This window comes from Carcharodon carcharias, chromosome 17 (assembly GCF_017639515.1).
Source record: "Carcharodon carcharias isolate sCarCar2 chromosome 17, sCarCar2.pri, whole genome shotgun sequence".
In the NCBI taxonomy this organism is placed as follows: domain Eukaryota; kingdom Metazoa; phylum Chordata; class Chondrichthyes; order Lamniformes; family Lamnidae; genus Carcharodon; species Carcharodon carcharias.
Window position 1 is genome coordinate 14,354,746 of NC_054483.1, and position 26,672 is coordinate 14,381,417.

The window sequence follows — 26,672 nt, forward strand, 5'->3', positions numbered from 1 at the left end:
CAATTGGGAGTCCACAACAGGGAGAAAAAAAAATTAAAAACACCCAGTGAGTTTCCCTCTTCCGCGAGTGAATTTTAGCAGTAATTGCATAAAGTCAGGAAGAGGCCATTTAGCCCCTCAAGCTTGTCCTACCGTCATTCAATGACATCCTGGTTTATAGAATTATAGAAAGTTCACAGCATAGAAAGGGGCCACTTGGCCCATCGTGTCTGCACCAGCCAAAACAACAAGCCGTCCAGCCTAACCCCACTTTGCAGCATTTGGCCTGTAGCCCTGCACGTTACGGCACTCAAGGTGCAGGTCCTAACAACTTTTAAGTGAGTTGAGGGTTTCTGCCTCTACTACCCTTTCAGGCAGTGAGTTCCAGTCCCCCACAACCCTCTGGGTGAAAAACAGTGTCCTCATCTCCCCCGCTAATCTTTCTACCAGTCTCCTTAATCTGGCCCTGGTAATTTATCTGCTTTCAAGGATGCTAATTCCCTTAATACTCCCTCTCTCCCTATGTTTATCACATCCAATACTTCACACTCCTCCTCCTTAACTACAATGTCTGCATTGGCCCCCTCTTTTGTGAAGTCAGACGCAAAGTATTAATTAAGAACCATACCCATATCCTCCGTCTTCACATGCAGGTTACCTCTTTGGTCTTTTATGGGCCTCACTCTTTCCTTAGTTATCCTCTTACTCTTAATGTATTGATCAAACATGTTTGAGTTCTCCTTGATTTTACTTGCCAATATTTTTTCATGCCCTCACATTGCTTTCCTAACTTCCTTTTTGATTTCACCCCTCCTCTTTCTACATCCCTTTCAGCTTTCTGTGCATTGAGTTCCTGGTGTCTGACATTAGCTTTCCTTTTCTGCTTACCTCGTGCTGTAAGCTCCTAGATGTCCAGTGGGCTCTAGATTTGGCCGTCCCACCCTTTTTCTTTGTGGGAACATGTTTATTCTGAATCCCTTTGAGCACCTCCCACTGAGCCGACATTGATTTACCTTCAAGTCACTGTTTCCAGTCCACTTTTGCTAAATCACTCCTCAGCTCAGTAAAATTGGCCTTGCTCCAATTTAGATCTTTAACTCCTGTTTCATCTTTATCCTTGTCCAGAGTTATGTTAAAACTAACTGAATTATGATCACTACCACCAAAATGCTCTCCCACTGTCACTCCTTCCATCTGGCCAGCTATATTTCCTAAAACTAAGCCTAGAACCATGCCCTCGTTGGACTTGCTACATACTGGCCAAAAAAGTTCTCCTGAATTCACCTTAAGAAGTCTGTTCCATCTAGTCTTTTTACACAAACTATCGCAGTTAATATTGGGGTAGTTAAAATCGCTGACTATGATTGCCGTACTGTTTTTGCACATCTTGGAGATTTGCCTCCATCTTTGCTCTTCCATCTTCCTCCGACTGTTTGGGGTCAATAGTTCACTTCCAGTAGTGTGACTGCTCCCTTTTTGTTCCTAAGCTCAACCCATATGGCTTCAATCTCGCATATCATCCCTCCTCACAGCTGTAATTGCTTCTGTATCCAAAATTGCGACCCTCCCCCCCCCCCCCATGTCATCTGAGCTGCCATTCTGTTCTTTTTTTTAAGCCATGTTTCTGTCATAGCTACGATGTCATGCTGCCACGTTTCTATCTGTGCTTTCAGCTCATCTGCTTTATTTGCTACACTCTGTGACCTAGCCATATCTGTGAGATAACCATACACTGAATTCGTATTTGCTCCATACCTCTGAATATCTGTGGATAACAAAAATCCATCAATCTCAAGATTTAAAATTATTAATTGATCCAGCATCAATTCTCGCTTGCTTAAGCGAGTTCTAAGCTTATACAACCCCTTTGAGTGGCTCTAAGTTTTAGAATATTCTCCCCAATCCCAGACTCCCCAGCCACTAGTAACAATTTCTCTCTAACAGCCTTATCTTTTCGCCTTAAAACCTTGAAAATTTCAATCAAATCGCATCTTGAGCTTCTAAATTCCAAGGAAAAGGTCCCTGAAATCCTCAACTTAACCCTTGAAGTCCAAGAATCATTCTGGCAAATCTGTCCTGCACTCCCTCCAAGGCTAGTCTATCCTTTTTTCGTGCCAAACTGTGGTACCCAGAACTATTCATAGTACTCCAGGTCTGCTCCAACCAGAGCTTTGTACAACTGAAGTTTGACTTCTACCCCCTTGCATTTTATTCCTTTAGTTCTAAAATCCAGTATTCAGTTAGCCTTGTTGATTATTTTCCATAACTTGTTCATGACATTTTTATGATCTATGTAGCTGAACTCCCAAATCACTTTGGACCTGCAATGCTTCCAGCTTTTTCGACATTCGGCAAGTACCCTGATATATCGGACTGGATTTTACGGCCACCCCCACCCCCTTGATGTGCTTTTGGCTCGGGGTGGTAGGGGGGGTGCGCATGTAAAATATGTTTGATAACTAGCGCACTGCCTTCCTGCACACCCTTGACTTGGTCCTAATAATATGAGGGGTGGGTAAGCCACCCACAAGCCTGCCTGCCCTTGGGCCTGTTGAGGCCCTTAGGTGGTCAATTATTGTCCACATAAGGTCCTTAATCTACCTCCGCTGCCACAATGCGCTGGGCAGTGGGAAGCAGATGAAATAGGAATGGCCATTTTTAACGAACTTGGTGAAAAGGTGAGAAGGAAAGGGGAGGTTGGGGTACATCCCTTCGGGGTGCCCCGTGCACATTGGGGGCACCTTGCCAAGATATTGCATCCCCCCCCACTTTTGTACCTCCCTGCCTAACCACTAAAATCCAGCACCCAACCCCCTCCCTTGGGTGCCCGATTGCTCCCTGTCCGAAAAGCCCAGGACTTAACTGGGTCAGTGCAGCACTGGGTCCAGTGTCCATCCTTGATCTTCATGGGCCTGCTTGCAATCTCAGCAGTGCCCACGACTGAGTTCTGATGCTGCTGGCAGATTGGCCAGCAGTTCTCGAGAGCAGGATTCCTCTCCACTGAGGGGCGGCAGTCTGATTCTCGACCTGTGTTATTGTTGAGGGGTGGCCCTTTTCTGAACAACCTATGGGGTTTGAGGGGAGGAAGCGAGCAGTACTACCCTCAAAATTCAGCCGATCATTTTTTTTGGTTCAGAGTGGATGACTTCATGTATTTTGAAATCCATTTGCCACTGTTTTGCCCATTTACTTAATCTATCGATATCTTGTAAAATATTCTCTGCTAGGTAGGTAGAGAAAAACAGGTTGTGTTTTCTAAAATAGATGGGATAGCCCTTCAGAGCAGACGAACTTCACAACAGTCACAGGTCAGCATTGAAATCTAACAACAGTGACAGGTCAGCACTAAAATCTAACCATCTCAGTAATGCCCAAATGCATATTTGTGGGAAATAGACTCTTAATGTAAACCCTTGTTTCTTCTCTCATTTTTTTAAAACTAACTTTGGTTTCCTGCCCATCTATTTGGACAAAAGAATTGAGGTATGCTTTTCTGCCTGTGTGAAGTAGTGCAAAAGAAATCAACCTGGCAATCTTAACCTCGTTTCAAAAGGCATGAATTTACAGCACAAAACAATAAGCAAAATAGCATGAAGGAAGGCGACTTTGGAAATGTCACTATGACGCTAATGCATTAAGGATTCCTTTCGGAGACTATGGTCATTGTACACCTTGGCAGTACAGTGGAGAGCTCTATCCTGCAGTTATTCAGCACTAGATCAGACATGAGTGTTCTTGATGCAGGGACTTGGTTGCTGATGAATACAAAATGAAGGACAAACAGTGCTGTAAGTGCAATGGGAGGATTCCTCTGAATACGGAGGAAACTTAGCTCAACCTCTCCCTTCTGGCAATATCCTCTTTTTGGTGCAATGAAGCAAGTCAACAGCAATTTGATGGTTACTCAACCATTAGGCCCCCCCTGGGTGAAGAAAAAAACAATACAGGGAGCAACCTCATTCCATTTTAAATAAACCTCCATAAATCTCTGCAACACTCCTTAAATTGCCATTGTCATTTTGCATCTGTCAGAACATTCAGTTTATTCCCTCCTCAATATATTTTTAGTACTTTGGAAATGTCAATGTTAATGTGCAGTTTGTGAAGGCTGCGAAAGAATATTTCTCAACTCTGATGTAAAATTCAATCAAACATTAATAATTAAAAAATAAAGACATTTATTGATCAGTCACTCTTCTCGCTAATATTATCTTTAACTATTTGAAAATTACATCAAGCATACTTAAACTATTTCAAATGTTGTAGAAAAATGCCATTTGAAATAATTTCCTGGTTGTAACAGATGCTCCAGTGTAATGTTGTAGACTATCTCAGTCATTCAAAAGGAAGTGCTCTGCCAGCTCCCCGTGAGTTTGCTGTAATAAGCTTTGATTGGCATATGTTATAATTAGTTTTAGTTTTTGTCGGGAAGTCTAATAATTGAAGAAATGTTATGTGTCTCAGTGGAATGAAAATAAACATCTTGTCCTGCGTCATGCAGACAATGACATAAATACTGAATGTCTTGAAGGAGTATATTACTTCCACACATGAAAACACAAAACATGGAACGGTACAAGTCTGATCCAAGAGTCTATTTCAAAAGGTAATAGCATGATGAAGAGTTTACGTATATGTATTTAAATTTCTTCACATTTTAGTTTTTGGAACATAACTCAGAAGAGTATCTCACCTTACTCGTCCCCATTTAACTCCATTTTACAAACTGGCTTATTAATGTTGCGAGGGACAGCTTAATTAATTCAAAAACTCAACTTTCATTGGCTGAATTGATCATTGTCAATTTTATGATCTTGCAGTCATTAAAAGGGATGGTTTTATTTCAGGGGGCTATTATCAGTTGTAGGTATGATGACCCACTAGGGATGAAATAGGCCTCCACTGGTCACCCCAAATGGCCAATTACAGATTGGTGTCATGGAAAAATGCACTAGCTGCAGGCTGCTTCGATATTGGACATGGCGGAAAGACCCCCCAGTGTATCACAGATTGTTGAGGTGACCAATTCACTTGATTTAATTCCAAGTGCCTTAGCCCCCATGTGATTTTGAACTGGATTCTATTTTACTGCATGTTCCAGGCCAAGGCCGGGTACATTGTGTTTCTATTATACAGAGGAACATGTGTTATAGTCCCAAAAATTCAAGAAAAACTCTACAGCATTACAACAATATTCGTACAATATCACTAACGTTTGGGTCATTTGGTACACCATGCTGTATTTTAAAAGTGATACTGGCAGATAGCAGTTTGAGAGTGATAACTTTACTGGATCAAAGTTGCGCTGCTGGCTTTGCATCATATTCCATCTAGTGGCAAAGGATTGAGAAAAAGTTTGGGTTCAGTCTTCTCTTGAGCAAACACATTGATATTCAAATCTACAAAGCTCCCAGATGCTCTGCTAAGAACTTGTAATATTTTGCTTTGCACAAGGATGGAGGTTAAGCTAGAACATAAATCACAAGAGGTGTGAAATTGCTTCCTGGAACAGGCCTTGTTTCTCTTGGCTTTATTTGCTCAGAAGTCAGTATGTCATCCAGACTTTCAAATCATGCTGGTGCTTTTGTGACTTTGAACATCAAAAATTGTTCTGCTTCCACAGAAAAATAGCAATATATAACAATCAAGTCACTCAGGCTGAAGACCCTGTCATCAATTTGCAATCGTCTTCCAGAATAACGGTGAGCAGGTCTGTTTCCTTTGAAGTGTGTGGAATTGCACATGTATGGCTGACTCATCCTACAGTGTTTTTCTACCATATGTGACTCATGCTGCAGCAACTGGGAGTTTTATTTCGAATGAATATTACAGGAAAAATCTACCTTGTAGATTTTATAGGCTTCTAGTGTGTTCACAATTCCTTTTCTTCCTTACACATGGATCCTAAATAACACACAAGCAGGCCATGACAAGCAACAGCCACTCCCAAACCTGCAACCCCCACCACCTCGAAGGACAAAGGCAGCAGGCGCATGAGGTCACACCACCTCTGAGCTCCCCTCCAAGTCACACATCATCCTGTTTTAGACATTTGTCATTGTTCCATCATCATCACTGGAGCAAAATCCAAGAACCCTCTACGTTGCATTAGCACTGTGGGGAGAACTTTCACCACATGCACAGAGGGAGTACCTTACAGTTTACCTGGGCATAGGCGATTAATACTGGCCTTGTGAACAGTACCCATATCTCCAAAAATAAAGATACAGTAATCTTTGTGATAGCCGGCACTTTGCAAAACGGAATTCTCGACCAACCGGAATTTCTGATATTCCCCTAGTACGAATCATCACTTTACCAACCGGAAACAATTATACTGTGTTATTTTAATTGCTGTTTTAATGTACTATTGAAGATTAGAAATAAAAAGAATATTATTTCCTTCCTGAGTACTTGCCTATTAGTTCATGCTACAAGTATTGCACTGTATTCAATTGGTAAGTGGAACTCTCTGTTAAATGGCATTTTTGATTTACTGTCACCACCCATTCCCCATGCATGCTGGATAATAAAGATTTTGCTGTAAAATGAACAAAAAAGGTTATGCTACTTATTATTTTCAATATCCCAATGTTTAAAAATAGTCTGACACTAATATTAGCTTACTTTTCACTTGAATTATACAATTTTACCTGATCCATGTAAGTATAGTACTCAAGAGAATGTTCATTAAGTGGGGGTAGCTGGCATTTTTAAAAATCATTCATGGGATGTGGGCATCGCTGGCTAGGCCAGTATTTTTGCCTGTCCCTAACTGCCCTTGAGGAGGTGGTGGTGAGCTGCCTTCTTGAATCACTGCAGGCCGTGTGGCGTAGGTACACCCACAGTGCTGTTAGGGACCGAGTCCCAGGATTTTGATCCACTGACAGTAAAGGAACAGCGATATATTTCCGAGTCAAGATGATGACTTGGAATCCACAGACATATGACACTGTTTTTCACATTGATTGAAGGCCCATCTTGCACTATAGTTAAAGATTGTTTTTCTGCCATAATTATTTGAAACAAACACTAAAGTTAGCAATGAATCCTCTTCCAAATGAAAACTTTCCTGTGGGGAAGTTGGCAGCCACATTTGCCTATATTACAACAGTGATTACCATTCAGATGTATTTCATTGACAGTAAAACGCTAAGGGATGTCCCAAGGTTGTGAAAGGGACCTGAAGCTGAATTGTCAGACCTGAGGTAAGATAGTTTTCTCACCTCGAGTTAACTATCCACAGAAGTATGTAATACTGATGGATCAACTCCTTTTTTTAAAAAAAGAATAAATAAATCAACAGGACTGAGGTTACAAAAATAATTACTCTACACAAAACTGTGGTTTACGCAATGGAATTAAACGTGCCAAGTTTGAAATTTAGGTTGCAAGCTTTCGTCAGCAACTCTTGTGGATTGGGGAGAAACTTCACAGTCTTGATGGTTTTCTGTGAGTGGGGAGAATTCGAAAAAGGGAAAATTATAAATGGTCCAGGGACAGAACTGACTTGGCATTAAATGGCAACTTAGCTTCTCTAGAACAATGCCTGCCATTATTTTACTTGTCCTTGTGTGTTTAGCAAGTTGCTAATTGAAAGTGTGAGATGGAGAAGCTGCATGCCCTCTGAGGTATCTGGGAGCTGTGTGAACAAGGCATACAACTTTAACTTTAACACTCTTTAACCAATTAAATTGAAGGATTCTGAAGTGACCAGCAAAAGGTCCAAACTTGGAAAAATAACTTAGAATGGTGAACTCAATCTAAAATCAGATGCAGAAAAAGAAATGAAAGGAAAAGGAAGATTAGATTAAATGAAAAAAACAAATAGTAAGTTTTTATTAAAGAAATCTCCCAACAGTAATTACAACACTTATTGACTGCCTGTATTAAACAGATGTTGTGAAAATGGCTATGAAGACCATTTATTTGGCCCATTTATTTCAGTTCTACTGCATAAGTACAGTAACTTCACGCCACTTAATACATTTACATGATGAGCCGAAGGCCACAAAGCTGTTTTAGCAAAGTGAACGTTTAACGGGGTGGGTGGGAATGTGGAGCTGAGGTTATGATCAGATCAGCCATGATCTTATTGAATGGTGGAGCAGGCTCGAGGGCCGAGTGGTCCACTGCTGCTCCTAATTCGTATGTTTGTATGTCCCAACAATGGATCAGTGCACCTTCTTGCATACTTTTCCAATTTGAGCATTTACTCACATATTTACCCTTTGCCTAAAGTTGTTTTGGCGTTTGAGATTAATTAATGGAAAGTGCCATTAGCCTTGTAGTTAATCTGACAGCAAATTATGTACTCAAATGATAAAAAATGATTTTAATAAATTTATACTTCTTACAGATGTTTTGTGACTAGTACTAAATTCTAACGAGTTAACTGCAGTCTCAATGGATGTAACATGGCCAGTTATAAAAATGATGCAGGATCTCCAATTGTGAATTGTAGTGCATAAAGACATCACTAATTGAGATTTTGATGAACACTTCACAGTCCATCCTTGTTATGTCATTACTGAGACATTCAGGATGAAGCAGTCACAATCCTATAGTATGCTCTTGCATTTTTCTGTAACACAAGAGGTGCAAATGTTTTAAGCTGTGAAAGATGAAATAATACTTAAAATGTTACGTTCACAATTTACTTTCATTTTTCATTCATGTCATTTCCTTCTGCATCGCTCAAACAAAACTGATTTGCATTGATAAAGCTGGGATAAGATTTAATTGAAATGAAATGCTACTTTATATTAAGATGCAGCAAACGCTCTAGAAATATCAAAGGATTATCACAAACAAGCTTTCCAGTAAATTTTTTCATCTTGAATTTGATAAGCATGGTTGATACATCTGCAAAGGTAACTTTCTTGGATTGGTGGAGGTGGTAATGTGAGGTGGATGAAAGAAATAGCTTTGAGTGCTATTTTGCATTTCAGTTACAAGCGACTGCTTGTGTACTATAGTGTCTAACATGTTAACATTTCGGTTCTCAGTTCAGAACGAAATAGTAGTCATCATCTTGCACATCAGCATACTGATTCACCCAAGCTAACCCTCAACACCCTAAAGATGAAAAATTGTCTTTTTGAAAGCCTCCAATCTTTTAGCAAATGTAAGTTTTATAAGTCTCCCCCTTTCCTCAACTGAGAATTCCCCTGCACCATGATTAAGAGGGTCCTCCATCTTGTCTGTGTCCCCCACTTTGCTCTCACTCCTTCTCTCCCAGAACCATGGTAGGGTTCCCCTCTCCAGCTCTAAAGAAGAGTCATATAGACTCAGAACGTTAACTCTGTTTCTCTCTCCACAGATGCTGCCAGACCTGCTGAGTTTTAACAGCATTTTCTGTTTTTAGTTCAGGGTTTCCCTTGTCCTCACCTCTCTACATTCAATGGATCATCCTTTGCTATTTTAACTGCCTCCAGTGTGAGGCCACTACCAAACACCCCCCCACCCCACCTTCCCTGCCACTTTCAGCATTTCAAAGGGAGTGTTCACTACCTTCACCCACTCCTCAATTACTGCCAGCACCCCCTCCACTTCCAACAGCATCTTCCTATGCAAGTGCAGGAAATACATCACCTGCCCTTTTATCCCACCTCTTCCTGCGATCCAGGGCCCCAAACACTCCTTCCAAGTGAAACAGCAATTTACTTGTACTGCTTTCAATTTAGTGTTTAGCCACATAAATATTATGGCTACAAGAGCAGGCCAGAGGCTGGTTAGTTGGTTATTCACAGCAGTGAGTAGCTCACCTCGTAAATCCCCAAAGCAAATGCACAAGTCAGGGTGGAATACCTCACTTGCATGGAGGTATGCAGCCAACAACATTCAAGAAGTTCAACACCGCCCAGGAAAAAGCAGCCCTCTTGATTTGGCATCCCATCCAGCAGCTCAAAAACTCACTTCCTTCACCAGTGGGCATACGGTGACAGAAGTGTATATCATCTACAAAATGACAGCAGTAACTTACCAAAGCTTCTTTGAAAATACCTTTCAAATCCATGACTTCTGCCACAGCAAGCACATGGGATCACCACTAGCTGCAAGATCCTCTCCAAGCCACACACTATCCTGACTTGGAAATATATTGATATTGCTCCATTGTCATTGGGTAAAAATCCAGGAACTTGCGACCAGTGGAAGTACCTTTGCCCCGCGCAGTGCAGCAGTTCACAAAGGCATTTCAGCACCACCTGCTCAATGGCAACAAAGAATAAATTCCGGCCTTGCCAGCGATGCCCACGTTCACTGAGTGAATTTTTTTTTTAAAATCACTGCTCACAATGTGGTTTCCTCTGCAGCGGGGAGATTAAATGCAGATTGGATGACCACTTTATGAAAACATCAGTTTAGTACACCATTGTGACCACAAGCTTGTGGTTGTCTGTCATTTTAAGTCTGCACCCCACTCGTACTTGCTGTTCTCTGCTTCTTACACTGTCCCAATGAAGCTCGATGCAAGCTTGAGGAATAGCACCTCACCTTTTGGTTAGGCACTGTACAATCTCCCGCACTGAAATCATTTCAAATCATAATCTCTGCCCCCATTTTGTCAAATGACACCTGTGGTTGCTGATGTTTCTGCTACTCCCATTTACAAACCCGAACCCATCTTTTGATTCTTTACTTGTCCCATTACCACATTCTTTTTGCCTTGCAATGTCATCCCATTTGTCATTTGATCTCTCCTGCCTTCCACCCTTATAGAAGCTTCCCCTTTGTGTTCTCTCTTCCCCCTCACCCCACCTTTCCTTACCTCCGTACTTTCTTCGAACCTGTTACACCTCTAACTTAACTGTTAACTCTGTTTCACTCTTCACGGGTGCTTCTCACCTGTGTGTTTCCAGCACTTTCTGTTTTTATTACATGTTTTGTAAACGCAGATCTAACAGAAATAAAATATTTCACTTTGCAGCATTCTCGAACAAATTTCCGAGCAGGGAATGTTTGTGTGAATACATATGACACAGAATAAGGTAAAGTCCACTCAATAAGAAGGCAGCTTTTGATTTACGACAAACAGTGCACAGTGATAAGCCTGTGGTTGACCAATCTCTTCCTGTTAGTTTAAAGTCGTTTTTCTGCTTGGGGGAGTGTATCCATTACCCAGTGGCCTAAATGAAACAAGTTTAGTAAAACAGCACAGGAGCATTTTTGCACAACCTGAACTTGAATAACAAATAATTCAATTATAGAAATTTAAATGAAGATTGCAGTATCACTGCCCAGAGAGTTTTCAGCATGTAAAGAGTGCCCAACACAACCAATTTTAAAAAGCCAAGTCATTGTGAACAGCTTTAATTCACATCATTTTGCTTACCTCTGCTGGTTAATGAATCAAACGCCCGATGTTATCAGCAGGGTCAACTGACATGGAGAGGTTAAAAGTGCAGGGACCACAAGGAAAGCATTATCAACATTGCTGCCTTTTAATTCCAAATGTCAAGGATATGATTTTCAGTCAATCTATGATTGTAAAAATCCCTATAGGCCTGTGGAAAAAACAGGTGAACAGTGTGTATGTTTAATTAGAGCAACAACAGCAATTTACATATAACCAGTGCCTCGAATGTAGGAATATGCCCCAAAAGTACAAAGCAAGTATTTTAAAGTGCGCGCTTGGGTTCAGTCACCATGAGAGCATTTTTTTCAAAGGTAATAGGTTTTGTGATATAATTATACCCTTTGATTTCTTGAGTTGCCTGCTTTCTTAGTGTAACATTTTGCTAACCTGGTATTCTTGTTCTGACCTCAGCAAAACCACCTCTGCGGCTGAATAAATGCAATTGTTCTAACTGTAGCCAGCTGACTGCCATGCCTGCTAGTGTGAGCGAGTGCTTGCAAGAGAGAGGGGGAGCAGTCTGTTTCGTAAAAATGATAAATGCATTATCGAACAAAATGCTTCACATGGTTCTCTATTTTAACTCCTGCCATCCCAGGGCTGCCAAATAGAACAGGGGCATCAAAGTGGGACATGATTTTTGAAAGGTTTCATTTCAGAGTGCCTACAGATTTATCACTTTGTTTTCTCCAGAGTCGGAAACATGCCAGCAAGGTTCGACTTTACTATATGCTTCACCCAGTTGATGGAGGATGTCCAGCAAAGAAACTCAGGTCGGAAAATGTAAGTCGTTTAACTTTTGGGCAAAGTGTGGGAAAAGATAGTTGCCAAGTCAGTGAAAGGTGAATGGCATAAATTTGAAAATGATCTCTGGGAAAGGGGAATTTTTGGTAGGCAGAGGGAGTTTAAGGTGAACTCGTTTCCCTGGAAAGAGCTGCTTGGAAGATTCCACTCAGTGCTAGACGCTCACTCACTGGGCTAAGTGAAGCCTGCAAGACGTGCCAGATGCTGCTGCAGTGCAGTCTTTTGGAATGTGTGCTTTTAGTCATTCACTTTGAAATTAAAGTTTAAAGATTTGTTAGGCCATGTCATCCAGTAATGAAAATGTATCATTATTTCATCATTCCTCCACTGCACATTCCTGGATTTAGAAATGAGCTAACGTTTTTACAAGTCAATTTCTTTGCCTCGGGGATTTTTCATGTTGTTTGCATTTTGCAAATTAAAAGGTATTCCTAGTTTTTTTGACTTTGAATCTGACATTATGTTAGATCACAAGACAGAAAACGTAGCCACCTTTAGGTTTCACTCACTCACTTTTCCAAAACCGCTTTATCCAATTCAAGGTCGCAGGGAGTCGGAGTCCATCCTGACAGGCAATGGACGGGATGCCATTCCACCACAGGGCACACACTCAGATGCGCGCGCGCACACACACACTAAGGGGAAATTTAACCGTAGCCAATCCACCTAACCAGCATGCCTTTGGACGGTGGGGGGATAACGGCGTTTCCGGCAGAAACCCAAGCAGACACATGGAGAAAACTCCACACAGACAGACACCGGGGGTCAGAATCGAACATGGGGGGGGGGTCCCTGGATCTGTGAGGCAACAACATTGACCACTGTGCCACCCATTTTCAGGTTTCTTTTTGCACCTAATGCATGTTTTCTAGACATCGCGCTTTGTTAGGTATGGCAGAAAATCTTTAAAAAGAGAGAAAATAGTCACTGACCCGCAGCATGAAACCGACAAGCACCCAACAGCTGCTCTTGGACTGAGTCAGCTGTCTATGATTAGCTATAATTGCCTGGATTTTCTTTCTTAAACCTTTCAAAGTAAAGACGAAGTTGGCTATTAAACATCACAGTTGTACTCCTGGTCCAAGATTATATATGAGCATAAGCACAGACATCTACCAATATGCACTGATTTCACAATGTCAGTCCAACAATAATTGGACTTACATTGGGTTTGAGAGCTTTCCATCTTATTAAGAATACATGTGTCACAACAGATGGAGAAAGAAACAATGATACAGTATGTTCAGCTAATCTAGCATGAAATAATGCAAATCTTGGTGCATTTCTCTTTTTCAAGTTTAAGCCTAAGGATAAAGATCTGAAAATTAGCTGTGGCTAATAGCAGTCTTTTTTTAAACACCACACAGACTGCAACAGTTCACAAAGGCTTTTCACCATCACATCCTCAAGGGCAAGTAGAGATGGGCAATAAATACTGGCCTTGTCAGTGATGCCCACATCCCATGAATAGTAACACAATTCTTTGATCTGTAAAGCCATATTTCCAGAACATTACTGTCCCAGAAACACAACAAAAACTTCCAAGCTACTGGAAGACCAACATGATCAGTCAGGTTTTATAGTAAACATCATGTAGTAGTTATAATGGGGGACTTTAGTTACCTGTATATTGACTGGAATAGTGGTAGTGTAAGAGGCAGTGAGGGACAAGCGTTCCTAGATTGTGTTCAGGAGAATTTCCTACAGCAGTATGTGTCCAGTCTAACAAGAAAGGAGACACTGCTAGACCTGGTTCTTGGGAATGAAGTGGGCCAGGTAAATCAAGTGACAGTGGAGAAACATTTAGGGGACAGTGATCATTGTATCAAGAGGTTTAGGATGACAGTGGAAAAGGATATTAGTCAATCTAGAGTAAGAATAATCAACTGGCAGAGAGTGGATTTCAATGGGGCAAGAACAGAGCTGGGCTGGATAGACTGGAATGAAAGATTGGTGGGAGAAACAGTAGCTGAACAAGGGGTTACCTTCAAAGAGGAGATGGTTTGTGCACAGTCAAGATATATTCCCTCAAAAGGGAAGGGTAGGGCAAATAAATCCAGAGCTCCTTGGATGACAAAGGAGATAGAAATTAAGTTAAAGAAGAAAAAATGTGCTTATGACAGGTGTCAGGTAGCAAATACAATTGAGAACCAAGCAGAATTCAGAAGGTTCAGAAGGAAGGTGAAAAAGCAAATACGAGAAGCAAAGAGGGATTATGAAAAATGACTGGCAGCTAACATAAAACGATATCCCAAAGTATTCTATAAGTACTTCAATAGTAAAAGGGTAGTAAAAGGAGGAGTAGGGCCGATTAGGGACCGTAAAGGGGATTTACACATAGAGGCAAGAGGCATGACCAAGGTGTAAAATGAACACTTTGCATCTGTCTTTACCTACAAAGTAGATGTTGCCCTGGCCATGGTGACAGAGGAGGAAACTCAATCATTAGAATGGTTTTGAAATTGATAAGGAGGTGGTATTGGATAAGCTGTCGGTACTTAAAGTTGATAAGGCACCGGGACCGTATGAGGTGCATCCAAGAATATTGAAGGAAGTGAGAGTGGAAATTGCAGAGGCACTGGCAATAATCTTTCAATGTTCCCTGGATTCGGGGGAGGTGCCGGAGGACTGGAGAATTGCAAACATTACGCCCTTGTTCAAAAAAGGTTGTAAAGATCTGCCCTGTAATTACAGACCAGTCAGTTTAACTTGGGTGGTAAGGAAGCTTCTAGAAACAATGATTTTGGATAGAATTAATAGTCGTGGAAAAATGTCGTTTGATTCAGAAGAGTCAGCATGGGGATTTGTTAAAGGAAAGTCGTGTTTAACTAATTTGCTGGAGTTTTTTGAAGACATAACAGAGATAGTTGATGAGGGAAAGGCTATTGATGTGGTGTATGTAGACTTCCAAAAAGCATTCAATACAGTGCCACACAACAGACTTGTGAGGAAAGTTATAGGTCATGGAGTAAAAGGTACAGTAGCAACATGGATACAAAATTGGCTAAAGGATAGGAAGCAGTGAGTTATGGTTAATGGGTATTTTTCGGGCTGGAAGAAGGTTTGTAGTGGAGTACCCCAAGGGTTTATATTGGGATCCTTGTTTTTCCTGATATGTATATAAATGATCACGATCTTGGTGTGCAGGGGACAATTTCAAAGTTTGCAGACAATACACACCTTGGGAGAATTGTAAACTGTGAGAAGGACAGTGTAGAACTTCAAAATGACATTGGCACATTGCGGAGTTCAATGCGGAAAAGTGTGAGGTGATACACTTTGGTGCAAAGAACATGGCAAGACAGTATAAACTAAAGGGTACTATTCTAAAGGGTGTGCTGGAGCAGAGAGACCTTTTGTGTATATGAACATAAGTCATTAAAGGTGGCAGGACAGGTAGAGAGAGCTGCTTTTAAAGCATACAGTATTCTAGGCTTCATTATTGGGGTATAGTATCTAAGAGCAGGGAGGTCTTGGTGAACTTATATAAGACACTGGTTAGACCTCAAATGTGTACAGTTCTGGGTGCCACACTATAGGAAGGATGTGAACGCATTGGAGAGAGTGCAGAAGAGGTTTATGGGAATGGTTCTATGGATGAGACACTTCAGTTATGAGGAAAGATTGAGAAGTTGGGATTGTTTTCTTTGGAGAGGAGAAGGCTGAGAGGAGACTTGATAGAAGTTTTCAAAATCATGAGGGTTCTGGACAGAGTAGATAGGGAGAAACTGTTCCCGTTCATAAACTGATCGAGAAACAGAGGGCACAGTTTTAAAGTACTTTGCAAAAGAACCAAATGAGAGGTGAGAAAAAACTTTTTCACACAGCGAGAAGACAGGGTTTGGAATGCACTGCCTGGAAGTGTGGTGGAGGCAGGTTCGACTGACGCATTCAAGAGGGCATTGGATGATTGTTTCTATTTAAACAATGTGCGGGGTTACTGGGAAAAGGCAGGAGATTGGCATTAAGTTAAAATGCTCAGAGAGCCGGTGCAGACATGATGGGCCGAATGGCCTCCTGCACCGTAACAATTCTGTGGTTCTGTGATATTCCTTCATTGCAGATCCAGAGGTTGAACTTCAGGTATTTACCAGGTTTACTTGGCTGGTACCTGGACTCCAAGGAGAGATCAAACAAACTTGGCTTTTCCTGGAATTCCCTGGAATTTACATGGCTAGATGGTTAAGGAGTGATTCTCAAGGGCAGTTAAGGTTAGTGTTACGATTCCAGCTGATGTTAATACTGGGCAAGTCAGATCTCATGGTGGAGCCTGGCATGATAGATCTTAACTTTTAAGTTTTGTTTAGAAACCGTGGAGGGGCAGTTACTGAACACATTCACAGGAGTCCACTGGTGCATTTCTAACAAAAGAACAAAACATATCTTAAAACTAGAAAACATGAATTACATTGCACTACTCTTTCACCCCAACTATACCTTTACAAACTTTTACAAATTTGTAAAGTTAACACAAGTTGTAAAATCTAGTTGCTCTTCACAGTAAGTATACAGTACATGTGAATTAATAAGTGAACAGTGGTCAGACACACCACACTCCAAAACCATGTCTCCATGGATTTCTCATCAACCCCACAGACACTTGTCACACCCTAAGCCAACTGATCTCACGAGAATGGTTCCAGGGATGAGACACTTCAGTTATAAGGAAAGATTGGAAAAGCTGGCACTGTTTTCCTTGGAGAGGAGAAGGCTGAGAGGAGACTTGATAGAAGTTTTCAAAATCGTGAGGCGTCTGGACAGTAGATAGGGAGAAACTGTCTTTCTCACGAGGCTTCCAGTCTCCACATTTGAAGAACTCACCTTGGAATTCTCTCCCAAACGATGCTTTCACTTGGACATCTACAGCAAGGATCCACCTCCAGGGTTTCAACCTCTCTTTCTGATGCCCTGTCCCCTGCATCTCCACGCACCTTCAGGCTTCACCTTCCACGCAGACTCTTTGAGATATTCGGCTGTGCCAGGCAGAACACCACTGCTCCAAAGGCCTGAAGCAAGGAGTCACCAACCCTTGGCTGCCTCCTCGGATCTTCTTGTTTCTCTCAAACCCACTTCATTCCAAGTTTTCTCCCCGCAGCTTTGCCTGTTCAATTCTGAGTCTTTTCTTCTGCTTCTTAGTTTCAATTCCACTGAACAGGACCTGTATCAGATTTCTGGCCTTGCTCCTTGACTTGTTTTCTCGGGACCTCTTTCTGTCCCACTCTTGGTTTGGGACCTCCTCCTTTGTTTTCAGGACCTGCTCTCTCTTCCCCTCCCGCCTTGCTCCTCTGGGCATCTGCTCCAGAATGGCGCTGCTGTGTGGAGATGTAGAAGGTCACTTGATCTTCATTTTGCCTTCTTCCACTCCTCCTCTTCTGCGCAGGCCCCCCCAACAGTTTTCAGTTGGAAAAACAAAAGAAGTGAACTGAACATGTGCGCAGGGGTGGTTCCCGGGCTGAAGGTGTGAAAATCAACCAACTGCACCCATGTGATCATTTCTCCAGCTGGCGCATGCGCAGAAACTGGAGAATCATTAAAAAAAAAGAACAAATTGCGCATGTGCAGAAGTTCTAAGGCCTGCTCTTCATTTACAAAGATAAGTTTAAGTTTTTTTTTTCTTTATGGTTTGTCACATTAGGCAATAAATGTCAGAAATACTTACATCCCAAGAATGAACAAAAAAAAGATAGCATTGATGGGGTGAAACTATTTCTGCTAGTTGGGGAGTCCAGGACTGGAGCTGGAGCTGGAGCTGGAGTTGGGGTGGGGTGTGGGGGGCGGGGGGGTGCGGGGCAGAGGCGTAGTCTAAAGTTAGCACCAGATTCCTCAGGAGTGAAATTAGAAAACACTTCTTCATGTAAAGCTTGCAGAAATTTGGAACTCTTCCATAAACGGCAAATGATGTTAGATTAATTGTAAATTTAAAATCAAAAAGAGGTGTTGTGCGTGGAGGCTGTGATATGGATGAGTGCTTGGCATCTGTCTTTACATATGAAGAAGGCGCCACTCAAGTCAGAGTGAAAGAGAAGGTAGCTTAGACACTAGACGGGCTAAAAATTGATAAGAGAGGAGGTATTGCGAAGGCTGGCCGTGGTTAAAGTTGCTAAGTCACCAGGACCGGATCGCTTGCATCCAAGGATGCTGAGGGAAGAAAGGTTGGAAATTGCAGAGACACTGGCCAGAATCTTCCAATTTTCCTTAGATACAGGGGTGGTGCCAGAGGACTGGAGGATTGTAAATGTTACACTTTTATTCAGAAATACATTTAAGGATAAGCCCAACAGCTAGGTGCCAATCAGTGTAACCAAGAGGTGGCAGGAAAGCTTCTGGAAACAAAAATTCAGGACAAAATTAACACGTTACTTGGTCAAATGTGGATTAAGCAAAGCCAGCACAGAATTGTTGAGGGCAAATCATGTTTAACTAACTTGCTTAAGTTTTTTTTTGAGGTAACAGAGACTCCTGAAGAGTGTACTGCGGTTAATGTGGTGTATCTGGTCTTCCAAAAGGCATTTGATATAGTGCCTTATAACTTTGTCAGTGAAGTTGAAACCATAGAACAAAAGGGACATTGGTAGCATGGGTACAAAGTTGGCTGAATTTCAGGAAATGGAGAATAATGGTGCAGTTGTTTCTCAGGCTGGAGGATGGTATATGTTAACAGAATCCAAGTCGATTGGTGAAGCCTAAACCAAGACAGAGCTTTTCTTTATCGAGAGAGTTTATTGACTTGTTCAGTCTCACAGCTCCCCTTCCATTCTACCCAGTGTCCCAGCTATCCCCTATTTATATGTGCTCAAAGACAATTAATACCAATCACCTGTTTTTGTGAACATTAACAATGTAATTGACAGGACATTAACAATATAGTGCGGTTTCCCAGGGATCACTGTTAGGATCACTGCTTTTTTTGATTTATATTGATAACCTGGACTTAGGTATACAGGGTACAATTTCAAAATTTTTGAACAACACAAAACTTGGAAGTATCGTGAATGAAGAAGAGGATAAAAACAGGCTGGTGGAAGGGGCGGACAAATGACAGATGAAATTGAATGCAGAGAAGTGTAAAGTGAGTATTTTTGGTAGCAAGAGCGAGGAGAGGCAATGTAAAAGTGAAGGTATAACCCTAAAGCAGGTGCAGGGAACAGAGGGACCTGGGTGTTTATGTGTACAAATCATTGAAAGCGGTAGGACAAGGCATGAAAGCGATTAGTAAACATAAGGGCTCCTTTGCTTTTTAAATAGAGGTAGAGAATACAAAAGCAAGAAAGTTATGATGAACCTGTATAAAACCTTGGTTTGGTCTCAATTTTGTCCAATTCTAGGCAACACAGTTTAGGAAGGATGTGAAGGCATTTGAGAGGATGCAGAAAAGATTCACGAGAATGGTGCCAAGGATGAGTAACTTTAGCTACATGGGCAGACTTGAGAAGCTGGGACTGTTCTCTTTGGAGAAGGGAAGATTGAGAAGATTTGATAGAGGTTTTCAAAATCATGAGTGGTCTGGACAGAGTAATTAAGGAGAAACTGTTCCCATTGGTGGAAGGGTCGAGAACCTGAGAACACCAATTAAAGGTGTTTGACAAAAGAAGCACCGGTGACATGGCAGACTTGCTTGGTTAGGGTCTAGAATGCTCTGCCTGAGAGTGTATGGAGACAGATTAAATTGAAGCCTTCCAAAGAGAATTAATTAATTACCTGAAGCAAAAACATTGGCAGGGCTATGGTGAAAAAGTGGAGGAGTGGGACTAGGTAAGTTACCTCTTCCAAAGAGCCAGCATCCATGTCAAATGGCCTCCTGTACAATAACTATTCTTTGAGTTTCTTGTGGTCTCTAGGCCCAGCTTTTCCACAGATTTGGCCATCTTATTATCAAGTTTGAGAGGAGTGCCAGGCAGATTGTACAGAAAGCTAAGTATATAGTTGGCCACAAAGCATGCTAGAATTAGTGTTGACAACATAATTAGGCCTGTTTCACCAGGTTTTGCTCTATCTGGAGCTGAACACGGCAAATCGAACAAAACAAATATATCCATATCATCCGCAATCCCATCTGTTTGTTGCCAGGGAAATATCTCATCATACCTCGTTCTTGATAATGAATGGAGTCAGAGACACAGACACAGAGAGAGAGAGGGAATGAATAAAAGGACATGATGTACCTATTCGGAAGTGAGAAAAAGAGGGATGTTTCACAGCCCCAGTCCAGTTACATTGTTCTCCATCCTTGTAAAAGTGCTGAGAACCGGCCCAGCAGCATCATCTTGCCCAATTTCTTTCTAAATCATGCCTACCACAAACTGCAAATAATAATGTGACATTTAAAAATAAACAGGTGGCATGTCCTGACCATTGTCAGCCAAGCTACCGCCAAAAAATGGTCATTGTCATTCATGCAACCGCTACATCCTTTTCCTGGATTTGTTAATCCAACTACAACCAAAATGTGAAAAACAGCAACTGCAATTTAATCACTGCTGACTGAATTGTGTTTTTATTTTAAGAAATCAAGTTGAAGTTTGTAATTACAGCATCTTTAATTCCAAATTACCTCAGCAGAACCATAGAAAATAATTCCCTGTAGCTGACATGGATGACAGGAAAGGTACACTTATGATTGGGTATAGTGCGACTTCATAGTTATTTTGCTGAAGGAATGCATGGCTTCTTACCTCTTTCAGCAGTGATTCTTTTGTGTTGCAATTTTGATGTTTCTTTTTATAATTTCTCTGCATCCTAGAGATTTATTTCATGTCTCATAATCCTGTCATCCCTGGTGACATAACTGCAATGATGCAGCGAAGTGCCAGCTTTCTTAACCTATAAAAGGAAACCGATTTCCCTAGCTAAGATGATTCTCAGTATTTTGGAGCCAGGTTCAGTCTTATGCAACTTGTCAGTAGAGAGAGAGAAGCTCCAGAAAATGCACATTTCCAAGCAGAGGCAAATACATGCTTCTGCCTATGGGCAGTGCATTTGGCCTCATGGGCATTTTGATGGTGCCACTAATGGAATTCTTTCGAGGAATAGTTTAATATTGAAAGGGAACAAGTGCAATAGCCTGTAGTAAAGTGACTGAATTTAAGGGATCTTTTGAAAATAGCCCCAGATTCAGAAAAGTGTTCCTCTGGGAGTAAGGTTGCCTCGAGGATAAGGACTGCAGCAGCTAACTCCTCCCTCTAAATATGTGACAAGTTTTATATTGGCTCAGAATTTTCTGGGGAAGTGTCAGTGAATGAAATGCAAGCAGCGTTATTGCTGTGTAAAGATCCCAGCAACAGATGAGAAAGAAGCAATACACCATGAGTTACCAAAACAGTTGACGATTTGTTCCACTCTGCTGTTAGCCACACAAAAATGGGACCTCGCCATCAATCGCCCACTGAGTTTCAAGAAATTGCTGCATTTGAGCTGTTAGAACAAATTAAACCTGCTGCACAATGTGAGGGTTGGTTAGTAACTAACTTAGAAAGTTAGCTTTCCAACAAGCACCAAGATGTAGCTTGGCTATTGGTGAGAAAGGCACTCCCCGTCAGATCCTTCCAACAGGCCAGGAGTCTCACCCCCTCTGCATGTTGCCCTCGAGGTGGCAGTGGTGGGGACGAGACCGTTGTGGGGGGGTGGGGATAATCCTCCTTGTGGATTGTGCCTTTGCAAAGAAAGTCTGGAGAGAGATGCAATGGTTTCTGTTGTAGTTTATCCTGAATAGTTTTGTGACACAGGACTCTGTGCTCTACGGGCTGTTCCCAGGGACACACAGCGAGACAAACATCAACTGCAGCTGGAGGATCATCAACTCGGTGAAAGACGCTCTTTGGTCTGCCCGAAACTTGTTGGTCTTCCAGTGCAGAGTTGTTCCCGACTGAGTGTTGCAGACTGGCACATTCCAAGGTCCAGGATTACATGCTGAGGGACGCACTAAAGCTTGGGGCAGCCGTTGCAAAGGCGCAATGGGGAAAGGTCGCTGTCTAAGACCTTTCTGCCACAGTGCACCATGGGGCTGGGCACTGTTGAGAGCTACTTGGGCTGTACAGCTCAAAATGAATATATGCATTGAATACTAATTGAATACTATTGAAGCACCTCAGAGTGCAACATGATGTATTTTGATAACTCCAATACCATTGCCTGATTGTCCATATTGAAATTATTGTAATATTCATTGATTGTATTGATGCACCTTGTGATCCAAGTGTAAAAGTTGAATCTGATCAAACTTTTGTGATGGTGATTTTGAAATGTTTTGGAATGTTCTTCCAGATATTTTATGAATAAAGTATATTTTTCAAAAAAAATGCAAGGGTTAGTGTGAGATGATGCAGGGGCACATTTACTGACAAGATTTGTGTCCCTGCAATAGCACTCAACCTCAAAGGCCCAAAAGGGGAACAGTTGAATAGGTGAACTTGTCGTCAGGGAGAACAAGCCAGGTCTGTGTTACAATGCTCTCCGCTTGCCTGAATGAGTGGAGCCTCCAATAACATGCAAGAAGCTTGAAACCATCCAGAACAAAGCAAGCCTGTTTGAGCAGCATCCCATTCACCATCTTAAATATTCACCCCCACCATCTACAAGATCTCCATGTTTCCAGAGCTGTTATGTGGTGGCATTGTGTTTGGGGTCAGCTGTTTTTCAAACTCAACTTGTCATCTAACTCCTCATGGAGATGAAAATTAGCCTTTCAGAATATATTCCAGTTTGTAAAGGTTGGAACAGGTGCATTCGTATTGCAGCCAATCAAATGGGTACCAGCCTGCAAATCCTTCCAACACACAATAAGAGCAGGAGAGATTCCTGGTCAGCCATGTAATAGAAAGAAAGCCTCTACCACCACTATCCATAGCTCCAGACTACAACATGCATGCAAAAGTGCATGTTGCCATAGCAACTCGGACTCCCCGAGTGAACTGTAACACACCATCACCAAATGTTGAATAATTTTATTCAATTAATGGTTGGTATACAAATTCTAGAACAGTATTGCATTGCACGGAATGTACAGTGCAGAAACAGACCATTCAGCATAACTAGTCTATGCCAGTGTTTATACTGCTCATGAGCCTCTCTACTCTAATTACACTGCCCTGAAATGTTTCTAATCCTTTCTCCTCCCTGCATGCGTCAGGCATTCCCTTAAAAGTGTCAGTGCTATCTGTTTCAATTGTTCTATGTGACTGCAAGTTCCACATTCTCACCGCTGAGTAAAGAAATTCCTCCTAAATTCTTTTTTTGATCTGGACGTGACTCTCTCATTCTGGATCCCTTGTTCTAGACTCACATACATACAAGTGGCTACAGTTTCTCCACATCCACCCGAACAAATCTTTCAGTAAGAAAAGATCTGTTTAAATTTCTTGCATTGATCGCACAGGATATTATTTTCCTTGAGCGACTGAGCTACATTACATTTACAAATTCTTTTCACCTTTAGGTTTGACAGATTATTGATGTTTCCCATGGGAACCGTGTAATGAATCATACTCCAGTGGAAAATAGAAAATAATATCAAGAAAACGTACAATAAACGTTGGCTTTCGTGGTTTTAAATCATGCCAACTTTTAAGCCGTACAATTTAATTGGAAAGAATTAGCAAAGCAATGACCGGCTGTGACATTATTGTATGATGCCTAATGTATTCCTATTAAATTCTTCTGTAAACTATTTTAAGGTGTTGTGAACATGACTTGGAATGAATAGGTGGGTTGATGCCATTTTTACAATTGAGGAATTGATAGAAACACATCAATTGTTTGGGTAATAAAATTCCACACGGTGATTTCTAGATCTCTTATCGGTAGTTAAATAGTAAATTGGTTTATGCACACTTAAATGCAGCAAACATTTATCTTCACATTTCGAGTGGTGCCAATAAAATAACTCAAGGCAGAGAATACTCTCGTGAAAAATAGGCGGCTGGCAGTTGAAAAATTGGGGGCACCTCAGCTACGCGACAAAATACATAGTGAAATATTTTTAAACAATTTTACCTGAATGGCCTCCAGGGGTCCCTTTTAAGGCGTGGTTAGGGTGCTTAATGCTCAGTACATTGGAGACGAGTACACATGCACAGGTGCCAAACTTTAAAATAGGATCCCCTTTCACTTTCTGCTTGTGTTTTTTAAAAAAAAATACCTCCCATCCATTGTGGAAAGGCATGGCAGGAGGGGTGCCACACCTGAAGATTGAACCAGGTGGGTACAACAATGGCAGACAGGCACCCGACAATTGAAACTTCTCCTCTCCCCTCATTTCCCCAGCCCCTTCACTCTGCGGAAACAAATGGTGGGAATTTTGACCATGGCACAAGCCTGGCAGAAAATTGGCATGACTTGGCTTGGCAGCCAACTGGCTGAGGTTCAGCACTTGTTCATGAATCAAGTTAATTTTTGCAGGCCCCAGTGAACCTGTCTCAAGAGGAGATGGGTGAGTAAAGGAAGGATGTGACTGCTGCAACAATGGGTCTCGTTGACTCTAAGGCAAAGGCAATAGAGTCAAATTTTTGTAGAAAAAAACAAATAAGTGGGATCCTGGAGTATAATTGATTGATATGCAATGGATTGCCCTCCTGTGGAGGGCACTTTCAAATTGAAATTCTCTGCTGCTGGGCACCAGTAGATTCTTGTGTCCCTCGCATCATTGCTGCTATGGCAGCAGTGACCAGGAATAGTTAAAGGACATTATCCGATCAGCAAAATGGAATTTTTGAGCAGATCTATTCCATGGCCACTGTCCAGTGGGGACTCAAGAACTGTTGGATGTCAGCATCACAGCCATGATCTTGAACAGCGGAGCAGGCTCAAAGGACCAAATGGCCTATTCCTGCTTCTATGTTCCTATTATCTAAAATCTGACAGAATGGGAGCAATTTACCCTGGGCCATTTAGTCCATCTGCAGGGCTACCCAGCAAGTCTCACTTCCCTACTCCTTCCCCATAGCTCAGCAAAAGAAATTAGGGTTGTCCTGGGATATGATCAGATTGCTCCAAGACAAAGCCCTGTGAACATTGGGTTGTTTTCGTGTAGACACCAATAGGTAAAAGTTCACGAAGAAGAACAGGAAAGCATAATTTTTCTTTTCTGCGTCATATTCGGTATCACCCAAGCACATAGCCTGTGATGTGGAGCTTGCAGGAGTAGTTTATATGTGGAAATGTAATGTAGTCATTCCAGAATGGGCTAAAGAAGAATTCATGGGCTTCACGGTTACCTGTTCATCTGGAAGCTGGTGCCACCATTTTACTGACTGAATCCAGGCCCCTTCTTGCCTGGTGAATGTAGCGATCACTGCAAACATTGGCGCATTTCACTTTATCAAACCATTATTTTCGAGAAGAGGTTAAACAGGCAAGAAATAGAGACAGAACCTTTTAGCGTTCTAATAGCTCTGACTGCGGTCATCATACTATTGTGTTGTCTTTAATGAGCCGATTTTATATCATTTTGCATTTCAGTGCTGGAATCAATTTATAATTTTAAATTGCCTCTGTATTGAGGACAGTGGTTCATCAGATAGAACCTATACTATTGAACAGAATTCCCTGTCGGTTAACGACCAGCATGACTGACTGACTTTGTCAGCAGAAATTTAGCAGTGGATCAGCAGATCGGTTGCTTCATTTCAAGCACCAATGATCAACCATATATCCAAACCAATCTATTGTTTTAAAACCTGCTAGCCATCATTTCACAGGCGCCAAGATGAAATGTTTTATAACAGCAGTGAACTCCTTGCTAGCCTTGGATATGCTGGAATTGTTTGTCTGTACAGTATATTTTACTCTCAGCAAGAGCGTTTAAGAGTAGTGCTTGACACGTTAATTACATAATGGTGCTGAGATATATTGGAGTAACCTAACTCCATCGCAACAAAAATGCTGGTTAAAAAATGAAGCAAATTAAAGCAACATGCTAAATGTTTTTTCACATATTTCACTTTGAAGTCTGTAAAATATTAAATGCTATAGATAAATTAAACCCAGGTTATTTCTGCAAAATAAAGCCAGGAAATGAGACCAAAGGACATCAGTAGAAATCGGTGAATAATAAAAGTAGAATAGATACTTCAGGCAAAATGGTTTTCCTTGGCCAGCTAGGTTAGTGTTTAGAAGTCAAGCCTCCCCAGTGATAGAGGCAGAAATGAGGGCTTTGGTGCCAGAGAGAGAGGAATACAGGTAGAGAAGGGTAGTGTTACCGTGGTGGAAGAAAGTGCTCTTAATGATAAAGCAGTATCTGATAAATGTGTGAATGCTTTACCAAACTAGGCAAGAGGCAAGAACTTTGGAGTCATTTCAAATATAGATCCCATGATGGGAGAGTTAATGTTTCAGAAAGATCAGCTTCGATGGGTCAAGTGACCACTTCTCAGCCCTGATTCTTAAACATCCTGGAATTAATGAAACCAAGACTATGTGCTTGGAAAAAGCAATAACTCAGACAAGTTTATTTTTTTTGAATCCACGAAGCTAGCATGGTTTTCAGTCAGTTGTAATATTATGAACCATGTGTGGACATGGAAAGGCTGAGCCCACCCAA

The 26,672-nt window shown here is 41.6% G+C and overlaps 1 protein-coding gene across 1 annotated transcript in view; it reads left to right on the forward strand.

Annotated features, from left to right (window-relative positions):
* Nucleotides 1-26,672, forward strand: part of zmat4a (zinc finger, matrin-type 4a) — a 102,925-nt gene that overhangs the window by 9,850 nt on the left and 66,403 nt on the right. Inside the window, exon 2 of the mRNA XM_041210226.1 lies at nucleotides 12,029-12,118. Coding sequence (XP_041066160.1) covers nucleotides 12,029-12,118 — 90 coding nt within the window. The remainder of the gene's footprint in view (nucleotides 1-12,028; nucleotides 12,119-26,672) is intronic.